The 27415-nt window shown below is 48.0% G+C and overlaps 1 protein-coding gene across 2 annotated transcripts; it reads left to right on the plus strand.

Annotated features, from left to right (window-relative positions):
- Positions 1-6877: 6877 nt before the first annotated feature.
- Positions 6878-15873, plus strand: gata5 (GATA binding protein 5). 2 transcript variants are annotated; one of them, XM_062460395.1, is made up of 7 exons: positions 6878-7146; positions 7757-8417; positions 10299-10468; positions 11435-11560; positions 13039-13135; positions 13279-13400; positions 14903-15873. In XM_062460395.1, the coding sequence occupies exons 2-7, from the start codon at positions 7901-7903 to the stop codon at positions 15020-15022; spliced, it is 1152 nt and encodes a 383-aa protein (XP_062316379.1). In that variant the 5' UTR covers positions 6878-7146; positions 7757-7900; the 3' UTR covers positions 15023-15873. The 2 variants fall into 2 exon arrangements, with proteins under 2 accessions (XP_062316379.1, XP_062316378.1); XM_062460394.1 differs by having other exon boundaries at positions 6879-7146; positions 11432-11560.
- The last annotated feature ends 11542 nt before the right edge of the window (positions 15874-27415 follow it).

Below are 27415 nucleotides of genomic sequence, written 5' to 3' on the forward strand. Positions count from 1 at the left end.
TTGCTCGACTTTGTTCATTTTCTGACTATCATGCGCAAAAAAAACAAAACTTTTCCGTGTTGTGTGTGAAAGGTTGAATTTTCTTGGGGTAAAAATTATTTTAAAATCTAAAGTTAGGAAAGATTGAATGAATATTTTGGTAAATATTTTCGAAAGATAAGTTTCAAAAGGTTGAAAAAAATTCTTTAAAAAAAGTTAAGGTTGAAAAAATATTTTAAAAACAAAACAAAAACGTTTGCATCATTGATGAGTACTTGATGAGGATTCTACTATACTCCACTGAACTCTATTGTAATCTATTGTACTCTACTGTACTCTATTGTACTCTAGTGTACTCTAGTGTACTCTAGTGTACTCTACTGTACTCTATTGTACTCTATTGTACTCTACTGTACTCTACTGTACTCTATTGTACTCTATTGTACTCTAGTGTAATCTATTGTACTCTACTGTACTCTACTGTACTCTACTGTACTCTACTGTACTCTACTGTACTCTAGTGTACTCTAGTGTACTCTAGTGTAATCTATTGTACTCTACTGTACTCTACTGTACTCTACTGTACTCTAGTGTACTCTAGTGTACTCTACTGTACTCTATTGTACTCTACTGTACTCTATTGTGCTCTGCTTTAATCTACTCAGTCTTAGGCTTCTCTGTTCTTCTCTCTCCTCCTCTTCTTTCACTGTGGGTGAAAAAAGGATGAGACAGGGAGTTAGCGATGTGACTGACTGAGAAAATAGACATTCCTGATCACCCATGGCCATATATGAGGGATATTTTTTAATTGTCGGTGTCAAAAAAAATTCCTGGCAAATGCGCTGCGTGTCTATAGTGTTGTTTTGTATTAATATGATGTATTAATGTGTTAATATGATGTGAGGTCCAGTGACTGGTGTGACACTAAAACAGGTAGTAGTAATGGCTTTTTATTTAGTCCCAGAGCCCATACTTCTTTTTACACGAGTATCTGTACTTCTACTTGAGTGAAGGAGGTGTGTACTTTTGCCATCTCTGAAAAGGGCTAATGTAGTTGTACATGTAACTCTCTGTACAGACTGTGGCAACAAATTTCTTTGAAAAAGGACAATCAATCTACTTATTCATCCATCCATCCATTAATCTATCTATATATTTATATATATATCTATTAATCTATCTATTTATATATCTATCTATTAATCTATCTATTTATATATCTATTAATCTATCTATCTATTTATATATACAGTTAGGTCCATAAATATTTGGACATTGACACAATTTTCATAATTTTGGCTCTGTATACCACCACAATGGATTTGAAATGAAACAATCAAGATGTGCTTTAAGTGCAGACTTTCAGCTTTAATTTCAAGGTATTTACATCCAAATCAGGTGAACGGTGTAGGAATTACAACACATTTTATATGTGGCCCCCCCCTTTTTAAGGGACCAAAAATTGGACAAACTAACATAATCATAAATCTAGAAGTTAGGTGTCTAGTCAGGTGATTGACTTGTCCATTGCAGAACATTCCACTTCTTTGCCTTAAAAAACTCTTTGGTTGCTTTCGCAGTATGCTTCGGGTCATTGTCCATCTGCACTGTGAAGCGCCGTCCTATGAGTTCTGAAGCATTTGGCTGAATCTGAGCAGATAATATTGCCAGAAACACTTCAGAATTCATCCTACTGCTTTTGTCAGCAGTCACATCATCGATAAATACAAGGGAACCAGTTCCATTGGCAGCCATACATGCCCACGCCATAACACTACCTCCACCATGCTTCACTGATGAGGTGGTATGCTTTGGATCATGAGCAGTTCCTTCCCTTCTCCATACGCTTCTCTTCCCATCATTCTGGTACAAGTTGATCTTGGTCTCATCTGTCCATAGGATGTTGTTCCAGAACTGTACAGGGTCTTTTAGATGTTTTTTGGCAAACTCTAATCTGGTCTTCCTGTTTTTGAGACTCACCAATGGTTCACATCTTGTGGTGAACCCTCTGTATTTACTCTGGTGAAGTTTTCTCTTAATTTTTGACTTTGACACAGATACGCCTACCTCCTGGAGAGTGTTCTTGATCTGGCCAACTGTTGTGAAGGGGTTTTTCTTCACCAGGGAAAGAATTCTTCTGTCATCCACCACAGTTGTTTTCCGTGGTCTTCTGGGTCTTTTGGTGTTGCTGAGCTCACCAGTGCGTTCTTTCTTTTTAAGAATGTACCAAACTCTAGACCTTTTATCTGCTCCTTGTCAATGAAATAACGAACTCCCATGAGGGAATAACATACACCTGGCCATGGAACAGCTGAGCAGCCAATTGTCCAATTACTTTTGGTCCCTTAAAAAGGGGGGGGCCACATATAAAATTTATTGTAATTCCTACACCGTTCACCTGATTTGGATGTAAATACCCTGAAATTAAAGCTGAAAGTCTGCACTTAAAGCACATTTTGATTGTTTCCTTTCAAATCCATTGTGGTGGTATACAGAGCCAAAATGATGAAAATTGTGTCAATGTCCAAATATTTATGGACCTAACTGTATATCTATTAATCTATCTATCTATTTTTATATATATATATATCTATTAATCTATCTATCTATTTATATATATATCTATTAATCTATCTATCTATTTATATATATATCTATTAATCTATCTATTTATATATATATATCTATTAAGCAGCTCTTTCCATCTGTCTGAGCTTCGTCACCTTTGACCTCTAGAAGGAGGAGCCTGGTTTCCTTGGTGACAGGCCTGGGGAGAGAGCTGCTCTGGGTTCTATAATCTACAGTCTGCAGTCCTGTAGCCAGCTTGACTGTGTGTGTGTGTGTGTGTGTGTGTGTGAGTGTGTGTGCCACACACACACACACTCACACTACATGACACACACACGTTTTCACACACGCACACACAAACAGATAGCAGGGAGAGACTAGGAGGAGAACTCAGATAATGCTGGCCGGCAGACAGGAGCCTGGCGTTCAGGGCTGGAGATTAGCCTGACTCCTGCTTCACATTCTCCAGCCTTCAGTCAAGCCCAGCTCCTCCCCAGCCCAGCTCCTCCCCAGCCCAGCTCCTCCACCAGCCCAGCTCCTCCCCAGTCCAGCTCCTCCCCAGTCCAGCTCCTCCCCAGCCCAGCTCCTCCCCAGCCCAGCTCCTCCCCAGCCCAGCTCCTCCCCAGCCCAGCTCCTCCCCAGCCCAGTTCCTCCCCAGCCCAGCTCCTCCCCAGCCCAGCTCCTCCCCAGCCCAGCTCCTCCCCAGCCCAGTTCCTCCCCAGCCCAGCTCCTCCCCAGCCCAGCTCCTCCCCAGCCCAGCTCCTCCCCAGCCCAGTTCCTCCCCAGCCCAGCTCCTCCCCAGCCCAGCTCCTCCACTCCCCAGCCCAGCTCCTCCACTCCCCAGCCCAGCTCCTCCACTCCCCAGCCCAGCTCCTCCCCAGCCCAGCTCCTCCCCAGCCCAGCTCCTCCACCAGCTCAGCTCCTCCCCAGCCCAGCTCCTCCCCAGCCCAGCTCCTCCCCAGCCCAGCTCCTCCCCAGCCCAGCTCCTCCCCAGCCCAGCTCCTCCACCAGCCCAGCTCCTCCACCAGCCCAGCTCCTCCCCAGTCCAGCTCCTCTCCAGTCCAGCTCCTCTACCAGCCCAGCTCCTCCCCAGTCCAGCTCCTCCCCAGTCCAGCTCTTCCCCAGTCCAGCTCCTCCCCAGCCCAGCTCCTCCCCAGCCCAGCTCCTCCACCAGCCCAGCTCCTCCCCAGTCCAGCTCCTCTACCAGTCCAGCTCCTCCCCAGTCCAGCTCCTCCCCAGTCCAGCTCCTCCCCAGTCCAGCTCCTCCCCAGTCCAGCTCCTCCCCAGCCCAGCTCCTCCCCAGTCCAGCTCCTCCCCAGTCCAGCTCCTCCCCAGCCTAGCTCCTCCCCAGTCCAGAGTTCAGGCTAGGCTAAGATACTGTTCCCCTGGTGAGTTAAATGTAGTTTACTTTGATTCTGAAGCCCTATTTATTCTAAAAGAAATTCAAGCTAAGATGACACCATCAGACTATCTGTATAGTCTCCTGAAGGGAATATGTAAGCATACTGACACTCCACACGCACGCGCACACACACGCGCGCGCGCACACACACTCACGTTTTTGTCCACAGATGCTATTTCTTGCTGTTTCACAACTCCAATCCATCCATTTGTAGACAATAAATACGTATTGAGAACCATTGTCTATCTTCCAGACCAGACTGGAAAATTAAGATAAAGACAGAAATTCCGTTCATGTCTAAAGAATGCAAACATTTTGGACAATGACGTCACATGTCTGGATGATGAAAGCTAAAAGGAATTTATCACCAGATCAATTCTCCCAAAGGGTCTATCACTGAGACTAGTAGACCGTTAGAACGTTAAAACGGGCATTAATAACCGATAAAGGAACGCGCTGGGAGCACCCAAGATTCTATTGACATAACCAGAGACTGACCGGAGTAGAAGGCGTTCTCGCGCAGCGGCGTGATGGACTGCGTAACGAGGCTCGCTCCAAGCGGGTCTTCAAGCGGCACCTCATTCATAAACTCTTTATCAATCGCTCATAGTGAGAGACGAAAATTAAGCTTCGCGCTAACCCACCGAAGGTTGTCAGTGAATTATTGGGGTTAGGGCAGGCGCGCGCTCCAAGATGGATGTGTGTGTGTGTGTGTGTGTGTGGGGAAGTTGAAAAGGACCAAATGGGCAACTGATGTTTTTATGCTCTTGCGGCGATGAGGCCCGTAAATCCTGTCCTGAGGTCCCCAGAGAAATAATCACTGTCCAACCTTGAACACCAACCTCATTTATAAAAGTTGAGAATTTACCCTAAGGCATCATGCATTATTTTCATGCATGTGAAAGGCACATTTTAATTATTCTGCATGTTAGGCCAACATTATTTTGGTATTTTTACACTCTGATATTAAGTAAGATGGACAAAGACAACGATGAAATTGTAGGAAAATTATATTTACCAGTCTTGTTCGCGTTATTTTTCTACTGAGTACCATAGGCTATATATTATTTCGGTTCTTAAATGTGTAGGCTTAGTTTAAATTCATCATCGCTTTTATCAAATTATCTGTCAATAAGGGGATTCAGGTGGCTGAGCGGTTAGAGAATCGGGCTAGTAATCTGAGGGTTGCCAGTTCGATTCCCGGCCGTGAAAAATGACGTTGTGTCCTTGGGCAAGGCACTGGGCAATGCCCCTGTACTTACTGTAAGTCGCTCTGGATAAGAGCGCCTGCTAAATGACTAAATGTAAATGTAACAACATTGCTATAGTTTATATGCCTCTATTTGATGCGTTTCAACCACATTCTGAGGAAACATTTAATTATTTCAAACGCCCAAAAATAGGACCATATTTGTTCAGGTGATTTTAAATATTTGACTAAAATCCGTTCTAACCTATGTCACACGTTGTCCGTCGCTCCTACAGACAGACGTTCGACATTGTGACGTGACAATAGGCTAATTGTCCACTTTTATTGCAGTAAAAAAAAAATGAGATTAAATCAGGTTGCCAGACCCTCGACCAGCGCCAGGCCTTTTGTAGTAAAACAGACAAGCACGCAGTCAGACACCGAGGATCCGTGCATGAGAATATAAATACAAATGTTAAAATGATTCAATCTATACCTCGATTAGGTATATTCCCTGTGACGCCTTTACTTTCTTAAATGTACCTCCAATTTACTAATAATAATAACGTTTTGGCTGAAAAACGACAAAACATTCAAGATCCGCCGTTTTTGTTGGCTGGTTTATTTGAGGTCTCAGAGCTGCAGATGAGGCCTGGACACGCGGAGACCTAGCATGCGGAGACCTGGGCATGCGGAGGCCTGGCACGCGGCACTTTCACCACATGAGCACCGTAACAGCTACAGGAACACGAAAACAAAACGCTTGAATAATAAGTTATTACGGTTAATATAACAATCAATTTCGTCTATAATTTGATGTTATTGCTGTTAGACTATTATCATTATGAATTATTATTTTTATTTTTATTATGAGCGGTTGTTTCAGTAGTAGCACAATAGGCCTTTTAGCATCAGTAGCCTATATTTCTTATGGAATTATTAGTATTAAGACATAATACAAAGTTATTTTTTTATTATTATTATCGCCCTTTGTTCTTTTTGAAATTAGTGTGCTCTATCTGCATACTACATGCATGTAATGATTTGATGTTGTTGCTGCCCATGTTACTGTTTTCATTGCTGAAAACATTACACAACTTCAACTCAATGTAATCACCGTGATTACAGTTGTAGCATCAAACAGCGTCATATCTCTCATCTTCTGCCTGCTTTTGTAAAGTGCTCGTTCAGATTTATTTGGTCATAAAAAAATGTTTCTCTTTCAGACGGAAGATGTTTTTACTGCAAGCTTCGCTGTTTAAAGATCCTGTACAGAGCCTCTCAAGGATTATTGGTAGAATAAAAAATCAAAGACTCACTCATTGGATAATTTGGACGTTTACATGTGCTTTTACTACAGGTCATTGTGACAGGCAACAAACACAGGCTACGTTTAGAAGTGTCCATTTGTTTAGTTTAACAACAGTGTGTATACATTGACAGTAAACATTTTACTAAGTTTGCCGTCGATTATCCTAACTGAATTCGTCCCGTTAAGTTTTTGACCAGTAGGCTGAGCTGCCCACGTTAAACCAGACGGGACGCTTTGTGTGGCAATTTATAGAATATTAATCCAATTTTTCCCCCAAAATAAAATATTCCAATTCAGCAGATTCAGTAAAGGTGGGTTTAGACCCAGGTACAGTCACACCGTGAGGTTATTATTCCTCCGCGCGCCCCCTCTCCTCCACCACCTCCTCCTACCTTACAGTACGTCACGTGGCCTCCGTCGTACAAATAACTGGCCTAAAGTTTGCCAGTAGAGAGCGAGGACAGTTATATCACCACAATCAGCGGAGGTACCATTCTCCAGATACCGAGAACGGAGAAGGACCGAAACACAGAGATAACGAAGCGCGTTTTGTCTCTATACGGAACCATTACGCAGAAGGAGATTTTTGGACATCTTCGCGAAAGCCGAGGTCGTTTCGCGGTGTTTTGGAGAAGTAGCGGGTCCGTGGTTCGCGGAGACCCTGGGGGCTTCATGGTCCGGTCCATTGTTATCTTGGTGAGATAATTCAAGGAGAGCCCTTGAATAGAAGTGAAATACGCTGCTATCAACGTTTTTATATGATGTGCCTTCGCCTACTATTGATAGAAATATCCACATGACAGATATGGCCCTCTCCCGCTATCTGTGGCTTCGTTTGATTTAGTTCCTGTTTGGTTTCGTGACACGGGTCAAGCGCACCGTGTTGCTCTGACCTCGCTGATTGTCGGCTGGTGAGATCAGAACACATTAGCGTCATCTGAACATAATCTGTCAATCACTATAATGCGACAATGACGCCTGATGTGGATCAATGATAAGTCTGTCATGGTGTGCATGTTACCCCAGTGATCAGTATCTTAATTCAAATGTCTATGTCGCCATTTTTTTCATGACCAAATTATATTCATCGTTTTATTCTCATTCATAGGAGTAGGCTAAGTGAGAATTATGGCGTATTTGAGATAAATGTATTGTATGACAGTGCAATATGATTAACAACATATAACACAAAAAGCACTAGGCCTATTTTAAATCCACCTCGGTCTATTTTGTGGGCCGTGTCAAAAAGCTTCCTCACTGTTTCTGTCCGGTTTCAGGAGTTGACCGTCTATTTTCTGCTTTTTAGGACTGTCTTTATTTACTACTGCAAGCAGGGCATAACGAAAACTGACCGGGAACAGAAGTGTCCGTAGAAGTGACTTTTCACAACCAGGAAAGGAAACCTCCCTTATAGCCTATATTTCAGCAGGGGTGAAAGAGAGGTGTCAAAATGTATCAAAGCCTAGCTTTAACCTCGAACCAGTCCCCGTACGTGCATGAGACCGGGAACTACATACACCCCGTGGCCAGCTCCCCGGTGTACGTACCCACCACGAGAGTGCCCGCTATGCTCCCCGCGCTGCCCTATCTACAGACTTGCGAGACGCCACACCAGGCTCCCAGTCTCGGTGGACACCACGGCTGGCCTCAGAGCGGCGCAGACAGTTCCTCGTTCAATCCGGGAAGCCCTCACCCGCCCCACGGCTTCTCCTACTCACACAGCCCGCCGGTGAGCTGCAACACCGGCAGGGACACAGCCTACCAGAACCCGCTGGTACTTGGTAACGGCGGCCGGGCCGACCAGTACGGCAGCGCGCTGGTGCGCTCGGTTGGAGGGTCGTACTCGAGTCCCTATGCCTACATGAGCCCCGAGATGGCGAGCTCGTGGACCCCCGGTCACTTCGAGAGTGGAATAATAGGTCTACACGGTCGGCAGGGCTCCCTGGCCGGGAGAGGACCCAGTTTCGGTACGTTTGACTGTATTTGGATACAATTAATCATTATTTGATGTTGTTGTGCGGTAGACCGAATATAGGCCTATTAATTTCTTTAAAGGTTGAGGTTGTTGAACTAATGAAAATATACACTGTTGTTGTCGGTAGGCTACTTATATACGATAACATATAGACTATCCTATTTAGCCTACAGCCTAACAATATTTTGAAAAGTGGTTAAAACATCGCTTATAATTAAACAAACTATTAAGGAAAAACGCTCAGTGATTATACTGAACTTACCGATAGTGGAAAGGCAAGGTTGGCCGTTGGCCTACCCTAAGATTTGTATTTCAAAATGCAGACATAGGGCCCTAAAGTGTTTTACTTAGGCTATTGGTACTTTAAACTCTTGTTTGGCAAGAGTTGAAAAGGCCAAACCGTTTGGAGCTCTGATCGTCTATTTTACTGCCGTGTTGTCTCTAAAGTTATTTATTGTCGTTGAGAGGCGTACTTCACACTGGAACATTTATACCATCTATTGTCATGCTGTCCTCAGAAAAGACGAGATTCAATCAACCTTCAAACACAATGAAACTTTACACACAATACACATTCTTAAAATAAGAGGGTCGCTAAAACCAATTAATTAGGAGACTAATTTAATCCCTGCAGCAGTCAAACTGCTTTTCCACTGTCATGGTGAAGGAGCTCAACACTCCGCGAAACGATCCACTGTCACAACAACTGGGACATTTATAAACACCTTGAACGATTTGTATGTAATATTTGTTCGACTGTGGGATCAGAACTAGGCTACATGGGCTACTTACTAAGCACCGAACACCGCCTTTGAGGAGACATGGATTCTTGCCGTAGCCTCATTGCGCTCTCTTCAGTAGGCTATACCACATTCAGTACTGTTCTTGTTGATTAGGCCTGGGGGCGTGGAACTTTCAGAGATTTGAAATTAGGCTAAATTACATTTTTTTCAAAAGTGGTCTTACAGGTGGCACACTTCCATAAAGTTGTTCATTTGACCGATTTAAATGAATTACCCCTACTTATTCATGAAAGTTTATCGTTGGAAGTAAACTATGCCTACACCATAGCCTGTCCTGATTAGTTTGACTGCAAAAAACACAGCTTCCTAAAATATCTTCCCACATCTCCCCAGATGAAGGAACGCAGAAACAACTGTAATAACTCGTATTATTGATAACAGCCCTGCCAGGCGTTTTAACAGTAAACCCTGTGTGCGCCGTGTAGCCTATTTGGTCCGATTCTCGGCTAATTATTATGCAACCGTCTCCTGTTTCCCCCTGGTCTGTAGTTTTGTTCTAATCGCAGTATTTGGAATCCGAGCAATTAATTGCAGAAGTCCGTCGCGTGTCAGCGAGGTGATTGAGAGGGGGCGCCTGAGTCTCCGGGCTGATAAGAGATCCATTCACATTCCACTCCCCCGAGTCCCTCAGCTCACTCGGCCCGCTCCGCCCGCTCGGCCCCCGCCGGACAGACGCTCCAGTGACCCTGTCTCTGTATTGATACATTCAGTTCGGATCTCTTATCATCGCAGAAAGGCTTTTAAATTCCTCTCTTGAGCTCGCTAAGCGGGGGCATTCATCACGCGCTATTGACTGTTCTGGCGTAGGCCTATGTGGCATCCCGCCTCCCGCTACGACCTCGCGTGCTCTTGACAAACTTTGAAGATGTTGACATTTTTCACGAAAAGTTTCCAAAGTAGAAACTTTTCTAAAGTAGAAGTTTCTCGGTATTTTTTTCTACCAATGGGACACACGACAAATGGGGATATATGCACTTATATTAATGATTTCATTAATTAATATTTTAATTCATATTGTTGCTACACAATTGTGTCCGCATGTTATGTGTGAAATATTTGTCTCTTTTTAGACATGCTGGAGGAGATTCCCGGTGAGGGGCGCGAGTGCGTCAACTGCGGCTCCATCTCCACGCCGCTGTGGCGGCGGGACGGGACTGGCCACTACCTCTGTAACGCGTGCGGCCTCTACCACAAGATGAACGGCATCAACCGACCACTCATCAAACCCCAGAAGCGCCTTGTAAGACCAGCGAACTTGCTCTTCCATTAACGGCGGGAAAGAGAAGGGAGGGAGGGAGAGAGAGAAGGAAAGAGAGAGGGGGAGCCAGTAGTAACTTAATCATTAAAGTGTAATTGTTGCTTTGGAAATATATACAAATGTATTTCATGCCCATAAGCGTTTTCTGAACTGAAAGAGAGAGAGAGACCTTGCTGTGTCTTGTGCAGGATGCCCCCCCTCCCCTCCTGGCTGTGTTGTTCCTGGTCCTCACAGCCTTGGCCTTGGATTGGCTGTTTTTAGACAGAGGAGCTGTGAGTGCTGGGGTCAGGACCAAGGGCACTGGCCTCTGTGTGTCTAGAGAGCATTCTCCCCAGCCTCCTCCCTCCCTAACCTCCACCTCAGCCTCCTCCAGCCTCTACCCTCCTCCCTTTACATTCTCTTCCGCCTTTACCCCGGCCTCTTCCCTCTCCATCCTTCTCCAGCCTCTACCCCAGCCTCCTCCCTCTCAATCCTTCTCCAGCCTTTACCCCAGCCTCCTCCCTCTCCATCCTTCTCCAGCCTCTTCCCCAGCCTCCTCCCTCTCCATCTTCTCCAGCCTCTTCCCCGGCCTCCTCCCTCTCCATCTTCTCCAGCCTCTACCCCAGCCTCCTCCCTCTCCATCTTTCTCCAGCCTATACCCCAGCCTCCTCCCTCTCCATCATCCTCCAGCCTCTACCCCAGCCTCCTCCCTCTCCATCATCCTCCAGCCTCTACCCCAGCCTCCTCCCTCTCCATCCTCCTCCAGCCTTTACCCCGGCCTCAGAACAGTGTTGACCCATCTGTGGCTTCATGCATCAGTATCGACTTTAGCAGACGTAACTAACCCAGCATGTTGATGAGGTGTTGTGGTTCCCGGTGCTAATGTCTGTGGTTCCCGGTGCTAACGGCTGTGGTTCCCGATGATAACGGCTGTGGTTCCCGGTGATAACGGCTGTGGTTCCCCAGCAGGCGACGTCGCGGCGAGCAGGACTGTGCTGCACCAACTGCCACACCAGCACCACCACGCTGTGGAGACGCAACGCCGAGGGGGAGCCAGTCTGCAACGCCTGCGGCCTCTACATGAAGCTACACGGGGTAGGCCCTCTACTGCTCTGCTCTCTACTGGTCTTGTCTGGTCTCTACTGCGCTTTTTGTACTGATCTGGTCTCTACTGGTCTGGTCTCTACTGGTCTGGTCTCTACTGGTCTGGGCTGCGTTTCCCAAAACCATCGTAAGTCTAAGTTGATCGTAGAATCCGTCATACGATGGATCTTAGTTTTACGGGCCGTTTCCTGAAGCCATCGTAGCTAAAGAGGCTCTTGAAAATACTCGTAGATTAACGAGAGCTCCAGATCAGTCGTAGATCGCTAAGTGCATCTTAAGCAAAGAGACTCAGTGAAGACACCAGTAGGCCGACCCTAAAAACAAGGCTACATGAAACTGGGATATTTTTCAATGAACTAGACTACACATGCCTTTAATCAAATGGTGTGAATTACGTAAGCATTTAAAAAATGCAACACGCTGATTATAAATTCATAACACCTGCTAGGCTATGTGCAAATCATGTGAACTATTTTTAACCACCTACGATATAAATTAAAAACGATCATAATAATTATGATATAGTATATGTACAACATTTTCTGTACCGACAGTAAATAGTCATTCTTGCGTACCGTGATTACTCAATTCTTTTGGTTCAAGTTTATTGAAAAAAAGTCTTGAAGTTGCGACAGAACATCCGGGAACCGTCTTTAGTAGTTCTTAAAGATGCTGTAACGCAAATTCCATTATTTGTTTCTCAGTACATTATACATTTACATTATATATACATTGCATTATATACGTGTGAAATGAGTTTCTGAAAGAATGTGCAAAGCGCAAAAACTTTGTCGCATTGAAATGTGGAGTTAGACCATTGAACAGTTTCTCACCCGTTTTCAGCTCAGGTTTTGTTTAGGCGGGGCAAAACCCAACCTATCTACGTCACTGCCACCTATCTACGTCAGATCACAGACGGTTTATATAACCTGCATTCTGTTAATCAGTTGGTACGATGCAAAGACAAAGTAATTAACACATAAAACACTCAGAGACTGCAGGTAGGTCTGTTCTGATATCTGCAATTGATTTAGCTAAAGTTGCTGTTGTTGCTAAATTCAATAAATTCGAGGGGGCGGAGCTTCAGCTCCTTCAGGCGACACGCCCCGCCAGTCTCAAGCAGAGAAGACTGCTGATTTTCTCATGATTTCAAAGCCTAATTTAACATACTTGTCTGTGTTTTTAATTCGAATTTGGATGGGTAGTTAACAACTCATTCTTCTGTGGTGTGATGAACTTAAAACACATTTTCAGTTCTGCTTTACAGCATCTTTAAGAGATACGTACGAGGGTTCTCCTTACGAGCATGTTCGGGAAACGCACGTAAGAAATAACGATGGTTTGTTATTTTACTTGTAGAGAACCCTCTTAACAGCTAAGATCCATCGTTATGGGGCAACGCAGCCCTGGTCTGGTCTGCTCCACTCTACTGTACTCTAGACCTTGTCTATACTGTGTGTTGCCCCCAGGTGCCCCGCCCCCTGGCCATGAAGAAGGAGAGCATCCAGACGAGGAAACGTAAACCCAAAATGAAGACCTCCCAGGGTGGGGGGCAGGCTTCCAGAGGTCAGCTGGTGGGAGGGAAGAGGGAGTGTGTGTCCTTTTAGTATATACTGCAGCCTAGCTCTTGTAGTTGATATTCCTCCTTCTATCCCTCTCTGTCCCTCCCTCCACCCCTCCCTCCACCCCTCCCTCCACCCCTCCACCAGGGGGGACAGCCTCAGGTACTTCAGCCTCTCTCTCCATATCTGAGCACGCCTCCACCATCAAGAGTGAGCCCAACCTCGCACCCTCGCCCTACCCAGGACTAACCCTGACCTCCGCCTCGCAGGTCAGCCTGGGGGAGGGAGGGAGGGGGGAAAGGAGCAGGGGAGGGAGGTGGAAAGGGAGTGGGGGAGAGAGGTGGAGAGGGAGTGGGGGAGAGAGGTGGAGAGGGAGTGGGGGAGAGAGGTGGAGAGGGAGTGGGGGAGGGAGGTGGAAAGGGAGTGGGGGAGAGAGGTGGAGAGGGAGTGGGGGAGGGAGGTGGAGAGGGAGTGGGGGAGAGAGGTGGAGAGGGAGTGGGGGAGGGAGGTGGAGAGGGAGTGGGGGAGAGAGGTGGAGAGGGAGTGGGGGAGGGAGGTGGAGAGGGAGTGGGGGAGGGAGGTGGAGAGGGAGTGGGGGAGGGAGGTGGAGAGGGAGTGGGGGAGGGAGGTGGAGAGGGAGTGGGGGAGGGAGGTGGAGAGGGAGTGGGGGAGAGAGGTGGAGAGGGAGTGGGGGAGGGAGGTGGAGAGGGAGTGGGGGAGAGAGGTGGAAAGGGAGTGGGGGAGAGAGGTGGAGAGGGAGTGGGGGAGAGAGGTGGAGAGGGAGTGGGGGAGGGAGGTGGAGAGGGAGTGGGGGAGGGAGGTGGAAAGGGAGTGGGGGAGAGAGGTGGAGAGGGAGTGGGGGAGAGAGGTGGAGAGGGAGTGGGGGAGGGAGGTGGAGAGGGAGTGGGGGAGAGAGGTGGAGAGGGAGTGGGGGAGGGAGGTGGAAAGGGAGTGGGGGAGAGAGGTGGAGAGGGAGTGGGGGAGGGAGGTGGAGAGGGAGTGGGGGAGGGAGGTGGAGAGGGAGTGGGGGAGAGAGGTGGAGAGGGAGTGGGGGAGGGAGGTGGAGAGGGAGTGGGGGAGGGAGGTGGAGAGGGAGTGGGGGAGGGAGGTGGAGAGGGAGTGGGGGAGAGAGGTGGAGAGGGAGTGGGGGAGGGAGGTGGAGAGGGAGTGGGGGAGGGAGGTGGAGAGGGAGTGGGGGAGGGAGGTGGAGAGGGAGTGGGGGAGGGAGGTGGAGAGGGAGTGGGGGAGAGAGGTGGAGAGGGAGTGGGGGAGGGAGGTGGAGAGGGAGTGGGGGAGAGAGGTGGAGAGGGAGTGGGGGAGAGAGGTGGAGAGGGAGTGGGGGAGAGAGGTGGAGAGGGAGTGGGGGAGGGAGGTGGAGAGGGAGTGGGGGAGGGAGGTGGAAAGGGAGTGGGGGAGAGAGGTGGAGAGGGAGTGGGGGAGAGAGGTGGAGAGGGAGTGGGGGAGGGAGGTGGAGAGGGAGTGGGGGAGGGAGGTGGAGAGGGAGTGGGGGAGGGAGGTGGAGAGGGAGTGGGGGAGGGAGGCGGAGAGGGAGTGGGGGAGAGAGGTGGAGAGGGAGGGAGCTAGGGGGATGGAAAAGGGGAAAGAAAAAGGGAGGGTACGGCCAGTATCCAATGTAATCCAAACGGTCCAGACTGGCTGTGGCTGGTAACATCATGTAACAGTACTTTTCTATCTCTTCCCCCCCTATGACTCCCTCCCTCCTTCCCTCTCTTTCACCCTCTCTCCCTACCTCCATCCCTCCCTCCTCCAGACCTCCTCCCAGCTGGACAGGGCAGGCTCAGTGCTGGTGGACATCAAGTATGAGGACTTCCCCTTCACCTCCTCCTCCCTACCTCCTCACAACTCCTGGTGTGCTCTGTCTCAGGCCTGAGCACCTCCACATCACCAAATGGTCTCAGCTCACCTGGTCTCAACCCCCCCCTTCAACTGGGGAAGCCCATCTACCCTGGAAACCCAGTGAACAACCATCTCCTCATCTAGAGGTCATCAATGTGTTCTGCAGGCTGGACAGTCTGCTGCTGGAGCTGTTGTCACGACATCCCACTTGAGGTAATCAGCGCCATGCTATCACCACGGAGACGGGAGCACCAATCACAGTGTCGTCAGATTTACGACCTCGGAGCTCATCTCATGATGATTAACTTTTATAGAGACATTATTTATGTTGAGATAAGCAGTCACACCCCAAGAACACCGACGCCAGCCTCACATTACCCACAATCCACCTCTACGTGTTCCTGTTTCAGGGGCGTTAACTTCCACAGCAACCTTTTTCTCACTGCAGCTAGGACTGGACTGTAGAGTTGTTCTGTGTCTAGGACTGGACTGTAGAATGGTTCTGTGTTTAGGACTGGACTGTAGAGTTGTTCTGTGTCTAGGACTGGACTGTAGAATGGTTCTGTGTTTAAGACTGGACTGGACTGTAGAGTTGTTCTGTGTCTAGGACTGGACTGTAGAATGGTTCTGTGTCTAGGACTGGACTGTAGAATGGTTCTGTGTTTAGGACTGGACTGTAGAGTTGTTCTGTGTCTAGGACTGGACTGTAGAATGGTTCTGTGTTTAGGACTGGACTGTAGAGTTGTTCTGTGTGTAGTTGGAGTTTGGTCCAGAATGCCGGACGGAAGTGTTGTGAAAGGAAGCTGTGATTGTATCATAGTAACTCACTGCTTTACAGTGTTCTTTGAAATCTGTTTAGTTTAATAAACTGATTCATTAATTGTTTATTTCGTTTTTTCCTAAACTCATCTTTCCAAATAATTAAAGTACATTTATTGGTCATTCATGTTTGTTTAGCATAGCTGTGTGTCAAGTATTTTTCTCCATATTTCTCTTTCTTTCTCTCACTCTCTGTCTGTCTGCCTCTATCTCTTCCCCCTCTAAATATTCTTAACTTGTTAGTCCTTGTTTACGGGTGGAAAAAAAGGCCCCAGCCTGAATTGAAACGCCCTGGTAGATAAGCACACGACTAACGACACACTGAACCCTCGACGAATCACCCATGAAGTTCCCCTCAGTCTTCACACTGCTGGTGGATGATGCTCCTGAGAACAGCGTGTGTGAGCAGGAGTGTGTGTGTTTCTCAAGATGTGTGTGTGTGATAGGAGGGTGTGTGTGTGGAGAGCGTGTGTGTGTGAGAGCAGGGGCGGACTTACCCATTAGGCAAGGGGGCCCCAGCTGACAAGGGGCCCCTTGAAAGACTCCATCAAAAATACTATATGATCAATAATAACTATAATAATAATACAAATCGATAAAATCATAACTTTCCCCAAAAGAATCAACAAAGATACCAACAGAGCGTTTATTGTATTTGTGTCAACGCAGGCTTCCCCTCCCACCCGATACTACTGTGGACTATTCCATCGATTGCAGCGACTGCGCAGAAAAGAACGTCATATCAGTTGGTTTAATATGAGACAGTAGAAGAGTGAAGTGAATGAAAAAATCAATTTGCTAAACGAAACGCAACTCCCCGAACGCAGCACAAAAGATAAAGACAAAAGAGGAGAGTAAACAAGTAGTTGCCAAACTGAAACTACAGAAGGAAACGTCATTTTCTCTCCACTGGTATCCAATGATGCGGCAGCTAGCACAAGTGCTGCTCAGTGAAGTTTGGCTACTGTAGCAACAGCAGCTAGGCTAGCTTGCTCGAAGCACAATTTACCGGGGTCAGCTTCTCCACGCAGGGCTCTAGACTGAGACCAAATTTGGCATTGTTACTAATGATCGCTTCCAGCAAACTTTTTTTTGAATTTCCCCCTAAATAAATGTCAAGCTTATCTACGTTTTTGGGGGCATATTTTCAGTTAGCATATGGTACTGTTTGAATTGCGATTCCATCTGAAATACTGCCTCTGATCAATGTTACAATCCCTTACAAAAAAGTGTATTAAAGTATACTATACTTTAATACATAAAATATGGATAGTACACTTTTAGTTCACTTTTGATATACTTTTAAGGAGTATACTTAGAAAATAGTTCACTTTTGATATATTTTTAAGGAGTATACTTAGAAAATAGTTCACTTTTGATATACTTTTAAGTATGCTTTGAAAATAGTTCACTTTTGATATACTTTTAAGAAGTATGCTTCGAAACAAAATTGTATACATTTCTTCTGGAGTAAGATGTACGTTTTCTATTATTATACAGCAAAAACAGTCGAAATAATTTTTAAGTAGGTCTACATTACAGGTTAAATTCTTTAGATCCATCTCATTCTAATTATTCATGTCTAGGAAAATGTATTATGCATTGCACATTGAATCTTTTTTCGTACTGAAGCTGTAACCTTAATTACTGCCAAAACATTTTGAAACCCTATACTCTTATACTAATAATTATCAATTGGAGTATTAATGGAAAAAAACGAAAACGCTACTTGAGAAAGAAGCAGACAGAAGGGTTGCATTGTGCATTTGAAGGTTATACTGTCAAATTGACTGAAGAACGAAATAAGGACGTGAAAAAATGAATATAGCGTGGCTCATTGGCTGGTCAATTCCCATAATGCAAGGCGGTAAATAATGTAAGAATTTGCAGATAAGTTTGCCGTTTGTTCGAAATACAAATGTAACTTCATGAATTTCGTTTTTTTTTATGTGTCTGCTTAGAATGTAGTGTTTTGTTGCGTGGTAATTGTCATTGTTGTGCCGGTTTACCATTGTAACCATGAGTTAAATGAGTGTTACGTTTCATAAGAAGAGCTGGATTAACACATGCATGTGCACAATAGCATCTTTCAGCTAAGAATCTGCGGTGTCACGTGGCGAAGGCCCCCGTTCTCGCCAAGTGACGCAAGATCAGCGATGTGTGAAGAGCCCCTAAACATTTAAATAAATTAGTAAATCAGAGTTAATTGACATTTACTGCATTTACTTTCTGACGTACTTACATTAATTGAAAGTGCACTTGACAGTATTCCAAAGTATACTTTGAAGTACTTTAGGAAATATACTTTATGAACTGAAAGTGCACTACAAAGGCTACTTTACAGTATTCAAAAGTAAACCTCAAATACACTATAAGTGTACTTTAAAGTGTACTAAATGACCTAAAAAGTGGGCCAATTCAGTTTACTTAGTACAAAAATAGTATATAAATAAGTACACTGCTAGTACACTGCTAGTATACTCTTAAGTACCATGATAATAGTATACTTTTTATACTAAGTATACTTACAAAATAAACTTGAAGTAAGGAGTATACAAAGTCAGGTGGCTGAGCGGTGAGGGACTCGGGCCAGTAATCATAAGGTTGGCAGTTCGATTCCCGGCTTTTCAAAAATGACGTTGTGTCCTTGGGCAAGGCACTTCACCCTACTTGCCTCGGGGGGAATGTCCCTGTACTTACTGTAAGTCGCTCTGGATAAGAGCGTCTGCTAAATGACAAATGTAAAATGTAAATGTAAGGGATAGCTTGTTTCAAAGGGGGTTCTTAATGAATTAACGCAATATGTTACGTCCCCCCCTATCTGTCTGTTTCAGTGTGCCTTGAGCGTGTTGGTGTTCTCTGTGTTGTGTTCCTGTGTGTGTTCTGTTCTGTGTGTTCCGCAGGTGGTGCTGGTTCGCCCCTGGTTTTCCGCTCGTCCATGCCTCCCTCCCTTCCGTGATGCCGTTCACCTGTCAATCAGCAATCATCCCATCATGCCCTCCTGTATAAATTGTGTTTGTTCTGTGTTTTGGGGGCTCTCTTGGTACAGAGTAGGCATCCACTCTGCGTTGTGGTCCGTGTGTTTGTGTTTTGGTGAGCATTACTGTTTCTGTGTTTCGCCAGGTTTGCTTTCCCTGGGGGAAGGGGATGCACTTGGGGAGTGTGTAGGCTAGAGCCGCCCGCGGGCACACATCACCCGTAGGGAAAAGGTCTGTCTATACACACTAGGCTAGTTCTGGGCGGACCCCCCCTTGTACTTTGGTTAGGGCACCTGATTAGTGTGCCAGGTTAGTTCTATTTTGTGTGTGGTAGTTTAGGACAGGTTAGGGGTGGGTACTTTGTGTTTGTTTCTTTGCTTTGGTACCGTCCAGGCCCTTTCCCCAAACATACCACCGCGTAGTAATGTTTGCTTACTGAGGCGAATAAAGCCCTGCTTGACCGTGGTTGCTGTTTGGCATTGTTATTGGTGTTTTGCTCACACACACATCTGGGGGTTCTTGGGCTGTGGGGTGTCGGGTCCCCCTCTTACGGGAGGTAGAATATAACAGAGTAGGCTAAATGCTTGAAAATATCACTAGAAGGGAAAAACTTAAGGTGACATATAGAGGTTAGGACCGTTTTACACCGGATTGCCCAATATTTTTGTTTGATCCAACTTTTCAACTGAGGCTGCTATAGCTTATCAATATTCCCTCTTGCAGGGGAAATGAGAAGACAACCGTTTCATTCTACACTTCACTTTTTGTATTTTGAATTGTAAATGAGCAGCAACAAATGTATGCTTTTAAATCTATGCAATCTTCATAAATAGTAGGCTAAGTACGCATTTTTATATAAAATATACAGAAATATCAGTTGTAAAAATTACAGTTAATAAATGGACTCATCAGCAACCGACGCTCGCAAGCACACCCTACAATTTCCCCAGAAATTGTACCCTTATTAGTATATTAATAATTGTTATATGGATTGAAAAGAGTGAGAATAGGAGTTATGGGGCCCCATGCCTGTCTTCGCCTGGGGCCCCAAATCACTAAATCCACTGTGTGTGTAAGAGTGGAGTGTGTGTGTGTGGAGAGCGTGTGTGTGTGTGTGTGTGAGAGGAGGGTGTGTGTGTGTGGAGAGCGTGTGTGTGTGTGTGTGGAGAGCATGTGTGTGAGAGGAGGGTGTGTGTGGATAGCGTGTGTGTGGAGAGCATGTGTGTGAGAGGAGGGTGTGTGTGTGTGGAGAGCGTGTGTGTGAGAGGAGGGTGTGGAGAGTGTGTGTGTGAGAGGAGGGTGTGTGTGTGGAGAGCGTGTGTGTGTGTGTGTGGAGAGCATGTGTGTGAGAGGAGGGTGTGTGTGGATAGCGTGTGTGTGGAGAGCGTGTGTGTGAGAGGAGGGTGTGTGTGTGTGGAGAGCGTGTGTGTGAGAGGAGGGTGTGTGTGTGAGAGGAGGGTGTGTGTGTGTGGAGAGCGTGTGTGTGAGAGGAGAGCGTGTGTGTGAGAGGAGGGTGTGTGTGTGTGGAGAGCATGTGTGTGAGAGGAGGGTGTGTGTGTGTGTGGAGAGCGTGTGTGTGAGAGGAGGGTGTGTGTGTGTGAGAGGAGGGTGTGTGTGTGGAGAGCGTGTGTGTGAGAGGAGGGTGTGTGTGTGTGGAGAGCGTGTGTGTGAGAGGAGGGTGTGTGTGTGTGGAGAGCGTGTGTGTGAGAGGAGAGCGTGTGTGTGAGAGGAGGGTGTGTGTGTGTGGAGAGCATGTGTGTGAGAGGAGGGTGTGTGTGTGTGGAGAGCGTGTGTGTGAGAGGAGGGTGTGTGTGTGTGGAGAGCATATGTGTGAGAGGAGGGTGTGGAGAGCGTGTGTGTGAGAGGAGGGTGTGTGTGTGGAGAGCGTGTGTGTGAGAGGAGGGTGTGTGTGTGTGTGGAGAGCGTGTGTGTGAGAGGGTGTGTGTGTGTGGAGAGCGTGTGTGTGAGAGGAGGGCGTGTGTGTGAGAGGAGGGTGTGTGTGTGTGGAGAGTGTGTGTGTGAGAGGAGGGTGTGTGTGTGGAGAGCGTGTGTGTGAGAGGAGGGTGTGTGTGTGTGGAGAGCGTGTGTGTGAGAGGAGGGTGTGTGTGTGTGGAGAGTGTGTGTGTGAGAGGAGGGTGTGTGTGTGGAGAGTGTGTGTGTGAGAGGAGGGTGTGTGTGTGGAGAGCGTGTGTGCTCCTGTTCCCAATGTCAGCGTTGTCGATCAAAGGTTGTGTTGCAGCACTTGTTTATGATGCTAGTGCTGGAGCAGGGTGGTACCACTGCAGGGGGGGGGGGGGGGGGGGGGGCAGGCAGGGGGGGGGGGGCAGGGGGGACCATTTTAGTGCCCTGCCCTACCCTTATGAGTGAGGACCAATAGGAGAAAGTGTGTTATCTGCAGAGTGTGTGCACTGTGGAGGTAAATATATGTGTAGAGTGTGTTCAGTGTAGAGGTGAGTGTGTGTGTAGAGTGTGTTCAGTGTAGAGGTGAGTGTGTGTGTAGAGTGTGTTCAGTGTAGAGGTGTGTATGTAGAGTGTGTTCAGTGTAGAGGTGAGTGTGTGTGTAGAGTGTGTTCAGTGTAGAGGTGAGTGTGTGTGTAGAGTGTGTTCAGTGTAGAGGTGAATGTGTGTGTAGAGTGTGTTCGGTGTAGAGGTGTGTGTGTGTGTGTGGTGTAGAGTGTGTTCAGTGTAGAGGTGTGTGTGTGTGTAGAGTGTGTTCAGTGTAGAGGTGTGTGTGTGTGTGTGTAGAGTGTGTTCAGTGTAGAGGTGTGTGTGTGTGTGTGTAGAGTGTGTTCAGTGTAGAGGTGTGTGTGTGTGTGTGTGTGTAGAGTGTGTTCAGTGTAGAGGTGAGTGTGTGTGTAGAGTGTGTTCAGTGTAGAGGTGTGTATGTAGAGTGTGTTCAGTGTAGAGGTGAGTGTGTGTGTAGAGTGTGTTCAGTGTAGAGGTGAGTGTGTGTGTGTGTGTGCTGTGAGCTATGTTCCTGTACCTCCAGGTGATGTAGCTGTGTTCCTGTACCTCCAGGTGATGTAGCTGTGCTCCTGTACCTCCAGGTGATGTAGCTGTGTTCCTGTACCTCCAGGTGATGTAGCTGTGTTCCTGTACCTCCAGGTGATGTAGCTGTGCTCCTGTACCTCCAGGTGATGTAGCTGTGTTCCTGTACCTCCAGGTGATGTAGCTGTGTTCCTGTACCTCCAGGTGATGTAGCTGTGCTCCTGTACCTCCAGGTGATGTAGCTGTGCTCCTGTACCTCCAGGTGATGTAGCTGTGCTCCTGTACCTCCAGGTGATGTAGCTGTGCTCCTGTACCTCCAGGTGATGTAGCTGTGTTCCTGTACCTCCAGGTGATGTAGCTGTGCTCCTGTACCTCCAGGTGATGTAGCTGTGTTCCTGTACCTCCAGGTGATGTCAGAGTGTTAAAGGTCACACTGGGTCAGGGTTCGAGGTCTGGGGGAGTTGCCTGGTATCTACTGTATTTCTTCGATTTGTCAAACACCGCACTCAAATAAACGCTTCAACAAAAATGATCATTGCGTAATAAACGCTGGGCCGTTTACATTTACATTTAGTCATTTAGCAGACACTCTTATCCAGAGCGACTTACAGTAAGTACGGGGACATTCCCCCGAGGCAAGTAGGGTGAAGTGCGGGAATCGAACTGGCAACCTTTGGATTACTAGCCCGATTCCCTCACCGCTCAGCCAACTGACTCCTTACCGTCTAATAGAAGAAATACGGTATCTGCCTTTATTTTTATTCACTCCGCACAGGAGTACTGTTTGTTTTTATTTTTAGTTAGAGCACTACTTATGAGCCAGTAGAACAACATTTCGTTCCTATGTGCACTTAGCTGAACTGTTGAATGACAATAAAAACTATCTATCTATCTATCTATCTATCTATCTATCTATCTATCTAGGCCTGGTGTCCAGATCATTGAGGGATCTGAGTTGATGTTGTTCTTTAGCTCAATATTGTTGCCACCCTCCCCGCTCTCAGTCATTTTGTTTTGCTGGTTTAGGAAAAGAAATGTATGTGACCAGTGAACAGCAGAGAGAGAGCGAGTGTGGGAGGCTGGTGTTGGAGAGGGTAACACAAGTATTTATTTAAGTCATATTCAGCCCTTAAATCAGAACTTCCTCAGGTTGTCTGCTCTCTGCCTCCCCTGGGAAACTCCATCATCTCCTGTCAGGGAGGCTTGGAGCAGGACTGTGGTTTGTGGGTGTGTCTATAGACATGCATGTGCCTACATAAACACACACACACATTACACAAACACTTACACGTGTCAAATTTAAATACGGTTGTTTACTTTGTCTACGTTGATGATGTGGTATACCTTACTGGTCATTTGTTACCCCCCCTCTCACCTTCCCAAGTCACCCAGCCCCCCTCTCGTCTCCCCCCATCCAACCACCCCCGCTCACCCTCTCCACCTCCCCCCCTCACCCTCTCCACCCCCCCCTCTCACCCCCTCCTCACCCTCTCCACCCCCCCTCTCACCCCCCCCCTCACCTTCTCCAACCCCCTCACCCTCTCCACCCCCCCTCACCCTCTCCACCCCCTTACCCTCTCCACCCCCCTTACCCTCTCCACCCCCCCCACCCTCTCACCCCCCTCACCCTCTCCACCCCCCCTCTCACCCCCCCCTCACCCTCTCCACCCCCCCTCACCCTCTCCACCCCCCCTCACCCTCTCCACCCCCCCCCCCCTCACCCTCTCCACCCCCCCCCCCTCACCCTCTCCACCCCCCCCCTCACCCTCCCCTCTCCACCCCCCCCCCCCTCACCCTCTCCACCCCCCCCCCTCACCCTCTCCACCCCCCCAGTCTGAATATTTGTGTGTGTGTTTATTCTTCTCTTTTTTCTCTCCTTTTGTCGAACACAGAAATATAAATAGCAAAGGAAAGAGAGAGGCAGAGAGAGAGAGACATGGAGTGAAATAGAAAGAAAGAAGGATACAGAGAAAGAAAAATCTCTTCCTGGTCTTGTGTTTTTAACAGTCCGATATAATTAGCTGTGTCTAAACAGAGTCCATTCTGTTACAGACTTCTAAATTTAGTAGACAGAGAGGAATGATGAATAACAGGGAGAAGGGGGGGGGGAGGGAGGAAGGATAAAAGGGAGGTAGGGAGTCAGTAGAGGGAGGAGTGGATAGAAGGAGGGAGGAGCGGCGAGAGAGAGAGAGAGAGAGAGAGAGGGGGGGGGGGGGGGGAGAGAAGGATGGTTTTATGAAATTTCCCAGAGGAGGATAGTCCTCCTGTTCCTCCTATGAGGAAGCTCCACTGCTCCTCGCACCCACAACACACTCATTCACCCACACACACTCATTCACTCACTACACACTCATTCACCCACACACACTCATTCACCCACACACACTCATTCACTCACACACACTCATTCACCCACACACACTCATTCACTCACACACACTCATTCACCCACACACACTCATTCACTCACACACACTCATTCACTCACACACACTCATTCACCCACACACACTCATTCACTCACACACACTCATTCACCCCACACACACTCATTCACCCACACACTCATTCACTCACACACACTCATTCACCCACACACACTCATTCACTCACACACACTCATTCACCCACACACACTCATTCACCCACACACACTCATTCACTCACACACACTCATTCACCCACACACACTCATTCACTCACACACACTCATTCACCCACACACTCATTCACTCACACACACTCATTCACCCACACACACTCATTCGCCCACACACACTCATTCACTCACACACATTTTAAGTTTCAAGCTTTTTATTGCCAGGTGCACAGAACAACACAAGGTCAGACTGGGCACTGAAATTCTTGGGACAAGACAACGCAAGCAACTTAGCATGACATAACATATAAGTACTAAGAAAATAGGTTACATCTATGATAAGCTAAAATAGAATAGAAATAAAATTATAATAAACCTCCTGAATATACAAAATAGTATGCAATATACAATACTAACATACACACATATCCAGAGGACCGACAATTTACTCCCATTCAGACTCATGTTTTCGCTGACCTCTGACCCCAACCCAGGGAAAGTGATTGGTTGGCGGTCTAGGATTAGTTAGTACTGAGTCACAGACAGCTGGAGTACGTAGGCGCCCATCCTCTCATCCATCACATCACTGCACCCTCTCCCTCTGTGTGTGTGTGAGAGGGGTGTGTGTGAGTGTGTGTGATGGGTGTGTGTGAGAGGGGTGTGTGTGAGAGGGGTGTGTGTGAGTGTGTGAGGGGTGTGTGTGTGTGTGTGAGAGGGGTGTGTGTGAGAGGGGTGTGTGTGAGAGGGGTGTGTGTGAGGGTGTGTGTGTGTGTGTGAGGGGTGTGTGTGAGGGGTGTGTGTGAGTGTGAGAGGGGTGTGTGTGAGTGTGAGAGGGGTGTGTGTGAGTGTGTGAGAGGGGTGTGTGTGAGGTGTGTGTGTGAGTGTGAGAGGGGTGTGTGTGTGAGGGGTGTGTGTGAGTGTGTGAGGGGTGTGTGTGAGTGTGTGAGAGGGGTGTGTGTGAGTGTGTGAGAGGGGTGTGTGTGAGAGGGGTGTGTGTGAGGGGTGTGTGTGAGTGTGTGAGAGGGGTGTGTGTGAGTGTGTGAGAGGGGTGTGTGTGAGTGTGTGAGAGGGGTGAGTGTGAGTGTGTGTGAGGGGTGTGTGTGAGTGTGTGAGAGGGGTGTGTGTGAGTGTGTGAGAGGGGTGTGTGTGAGAGGGATGTGTGTGAGTGTGTGAGAGGGGTGTGTGTGAGTGTGTGAGAGGGGTGTGTGAGAGGGGTGTGTTTGAGTGTGTCAGAGGGGTGTGTGTGAGTGTGTTTGAGGGGTGTGAGAGGGGTGTGTGTGAGTGTGTCTCTTTCCGTCACCACAGAGGAGCCCAGAAAGCAGCAGAGGTCAAGTCCAAGTTCACTCACAACCCCCCCTCCTCTCCCCTGCACCCCCCCTCCTCTCCCCTGCACCCCCCCTCCTCTCCCCTGCACCCCCCTCCTCTCCCCTGCACCCCCCCTCCTCCCCCCTGCACCCCCCCTCCTCTCCCCTGCACCCCCCCTCCTCTCCCCTGCACCCCCCTCCTCTCCCCTGCATCCCCCCTCCTCCCCCCTGCAGCCCCCCTCCTCTCCCCTGCACCCCCCCTCCTCTCCCCTGCACCCCCCCTCCTCTCCCCTGCACCCCCCTCCTCCCCCCTGCAGCCCACCTCCTCTCCCCTGCAGCCCACCTCCTCTCCCCTGCACCCCCCTCCTCTCCCCTGCACCCCCCCTCCTCTCCCCTGCACCCCCCTCCTCTCCCCTGCACCCCCCTCCTCTCCCCTGCACCCCCCCTCCTCTCCCCTGCACCCCCCCTCCTCCCCCCTGCAGCCCACCTCCTCTCCCCTGCACCCCCCCTCCTCTCCCCTGCACCCCCCTCCTCTCCCCTGCACCCCCCCTCCTCTCCCCTGCACCCCCCTCCTCTCCCCTGCACCCCCCCTCCTCTCCCCTGCACCCCCCTCCTCTCCCCTGCAGCCCACCTCCTCTCCCCTGCACCCCCCTCCTCTCCCCTGCACCCCCCTCCTCTCCCCTTCACCCCCCCTCCTCTCCCCTGCACCCCCCCTCCTCTCCCCTGCACCCCCCTCCTCTCCCCTGCACCCCCCTCCTCTCCCCTGCAGCCCCCCTCCTCTCCCCTGAACCCCCCCTCCTCTCCCCTGCATCCCAGAGAGATAGACAGAGACAGAGAGGAGACAGAGAGGTGCAGAGTGATGTGTACCAGGTACCTGGGTTCCCAGCATGCCACCTCAGTATCAGTGCCTGGTGTCTTGCACGCACATACACACTCACACATACACACTCACATTCACGCATGCAGGTCTAGGTTCTAGAATGCTGGTCTGGTCTGGGCAGTGTTTCCCACAGAATGTGATTATATTTGTGGTGGTAGGCAGGGTCGGAGCCAGACGTTGTAAAAATGTGTCCTAGTATGGGTTAGATGTTAGTGTAGATAGGGACTCCTAGTATGGGTTAGATGTGAGTGTAGATAGGGACTCCTAGTGTGGGTTAGATGTGAGTGTAGATAGGGACTCCTATTATGGTTTAGATGCGAGTGTAGATAGGGACTCCTAGTGGGTTAGATGTGAGTAATGCGCGCGTGCGTCGCCTGCGAGACCTTTCTTTGCATTAATTTGAGTGCTAAATAGTTTTTGGAGCTTTATGTAATATAACGTTGGACTCATATTGTTATATTTGCCGAATGTATTTAACTATGAATATTTGGGTGTGCTTTGCCTTTGGCAAGGGCACAACCTTTGTTCTCTCACATATATATTATTATTATTGGGTGTGCTTTGCCTTCGGCAAGGGCACAACCTTTGTTCTCTCACATATATATTATTGGGTGTGCTCAAGCCTTCGGCGAGAGCACAACCTTTGTTCTCTCACATATATATTATTGGGTGTGCTCAAGCCTTCGGCGAGAGCACAACCTTTGTTCTCTCACATATATATTATTATTATTATTTTTTATTTCTTTTTGCCCCCCTAAAACTCAGTCAATATTTGTCCTACATAGACAACGTAGGTGTCAAAAGTTTCGTCTTGGTAGCGATTGAGTTGCTTCTATTGGAATTTACGTTCCGTTGCATG

This window comes from Osmerus eperlanus, chromosome 4 (assembly GCF_963692335.1).
Source record: "Osmerus eperlanus chromosome 4, fOsmEpe2.1, whole genome shotgun sequence".
Lineage (NCBI taxonomy): Eukaryota > Metazoa > Chordata > Actinopteri > Osmeriformes > Osmeridae > Osmerus > Osmerus eperlanus.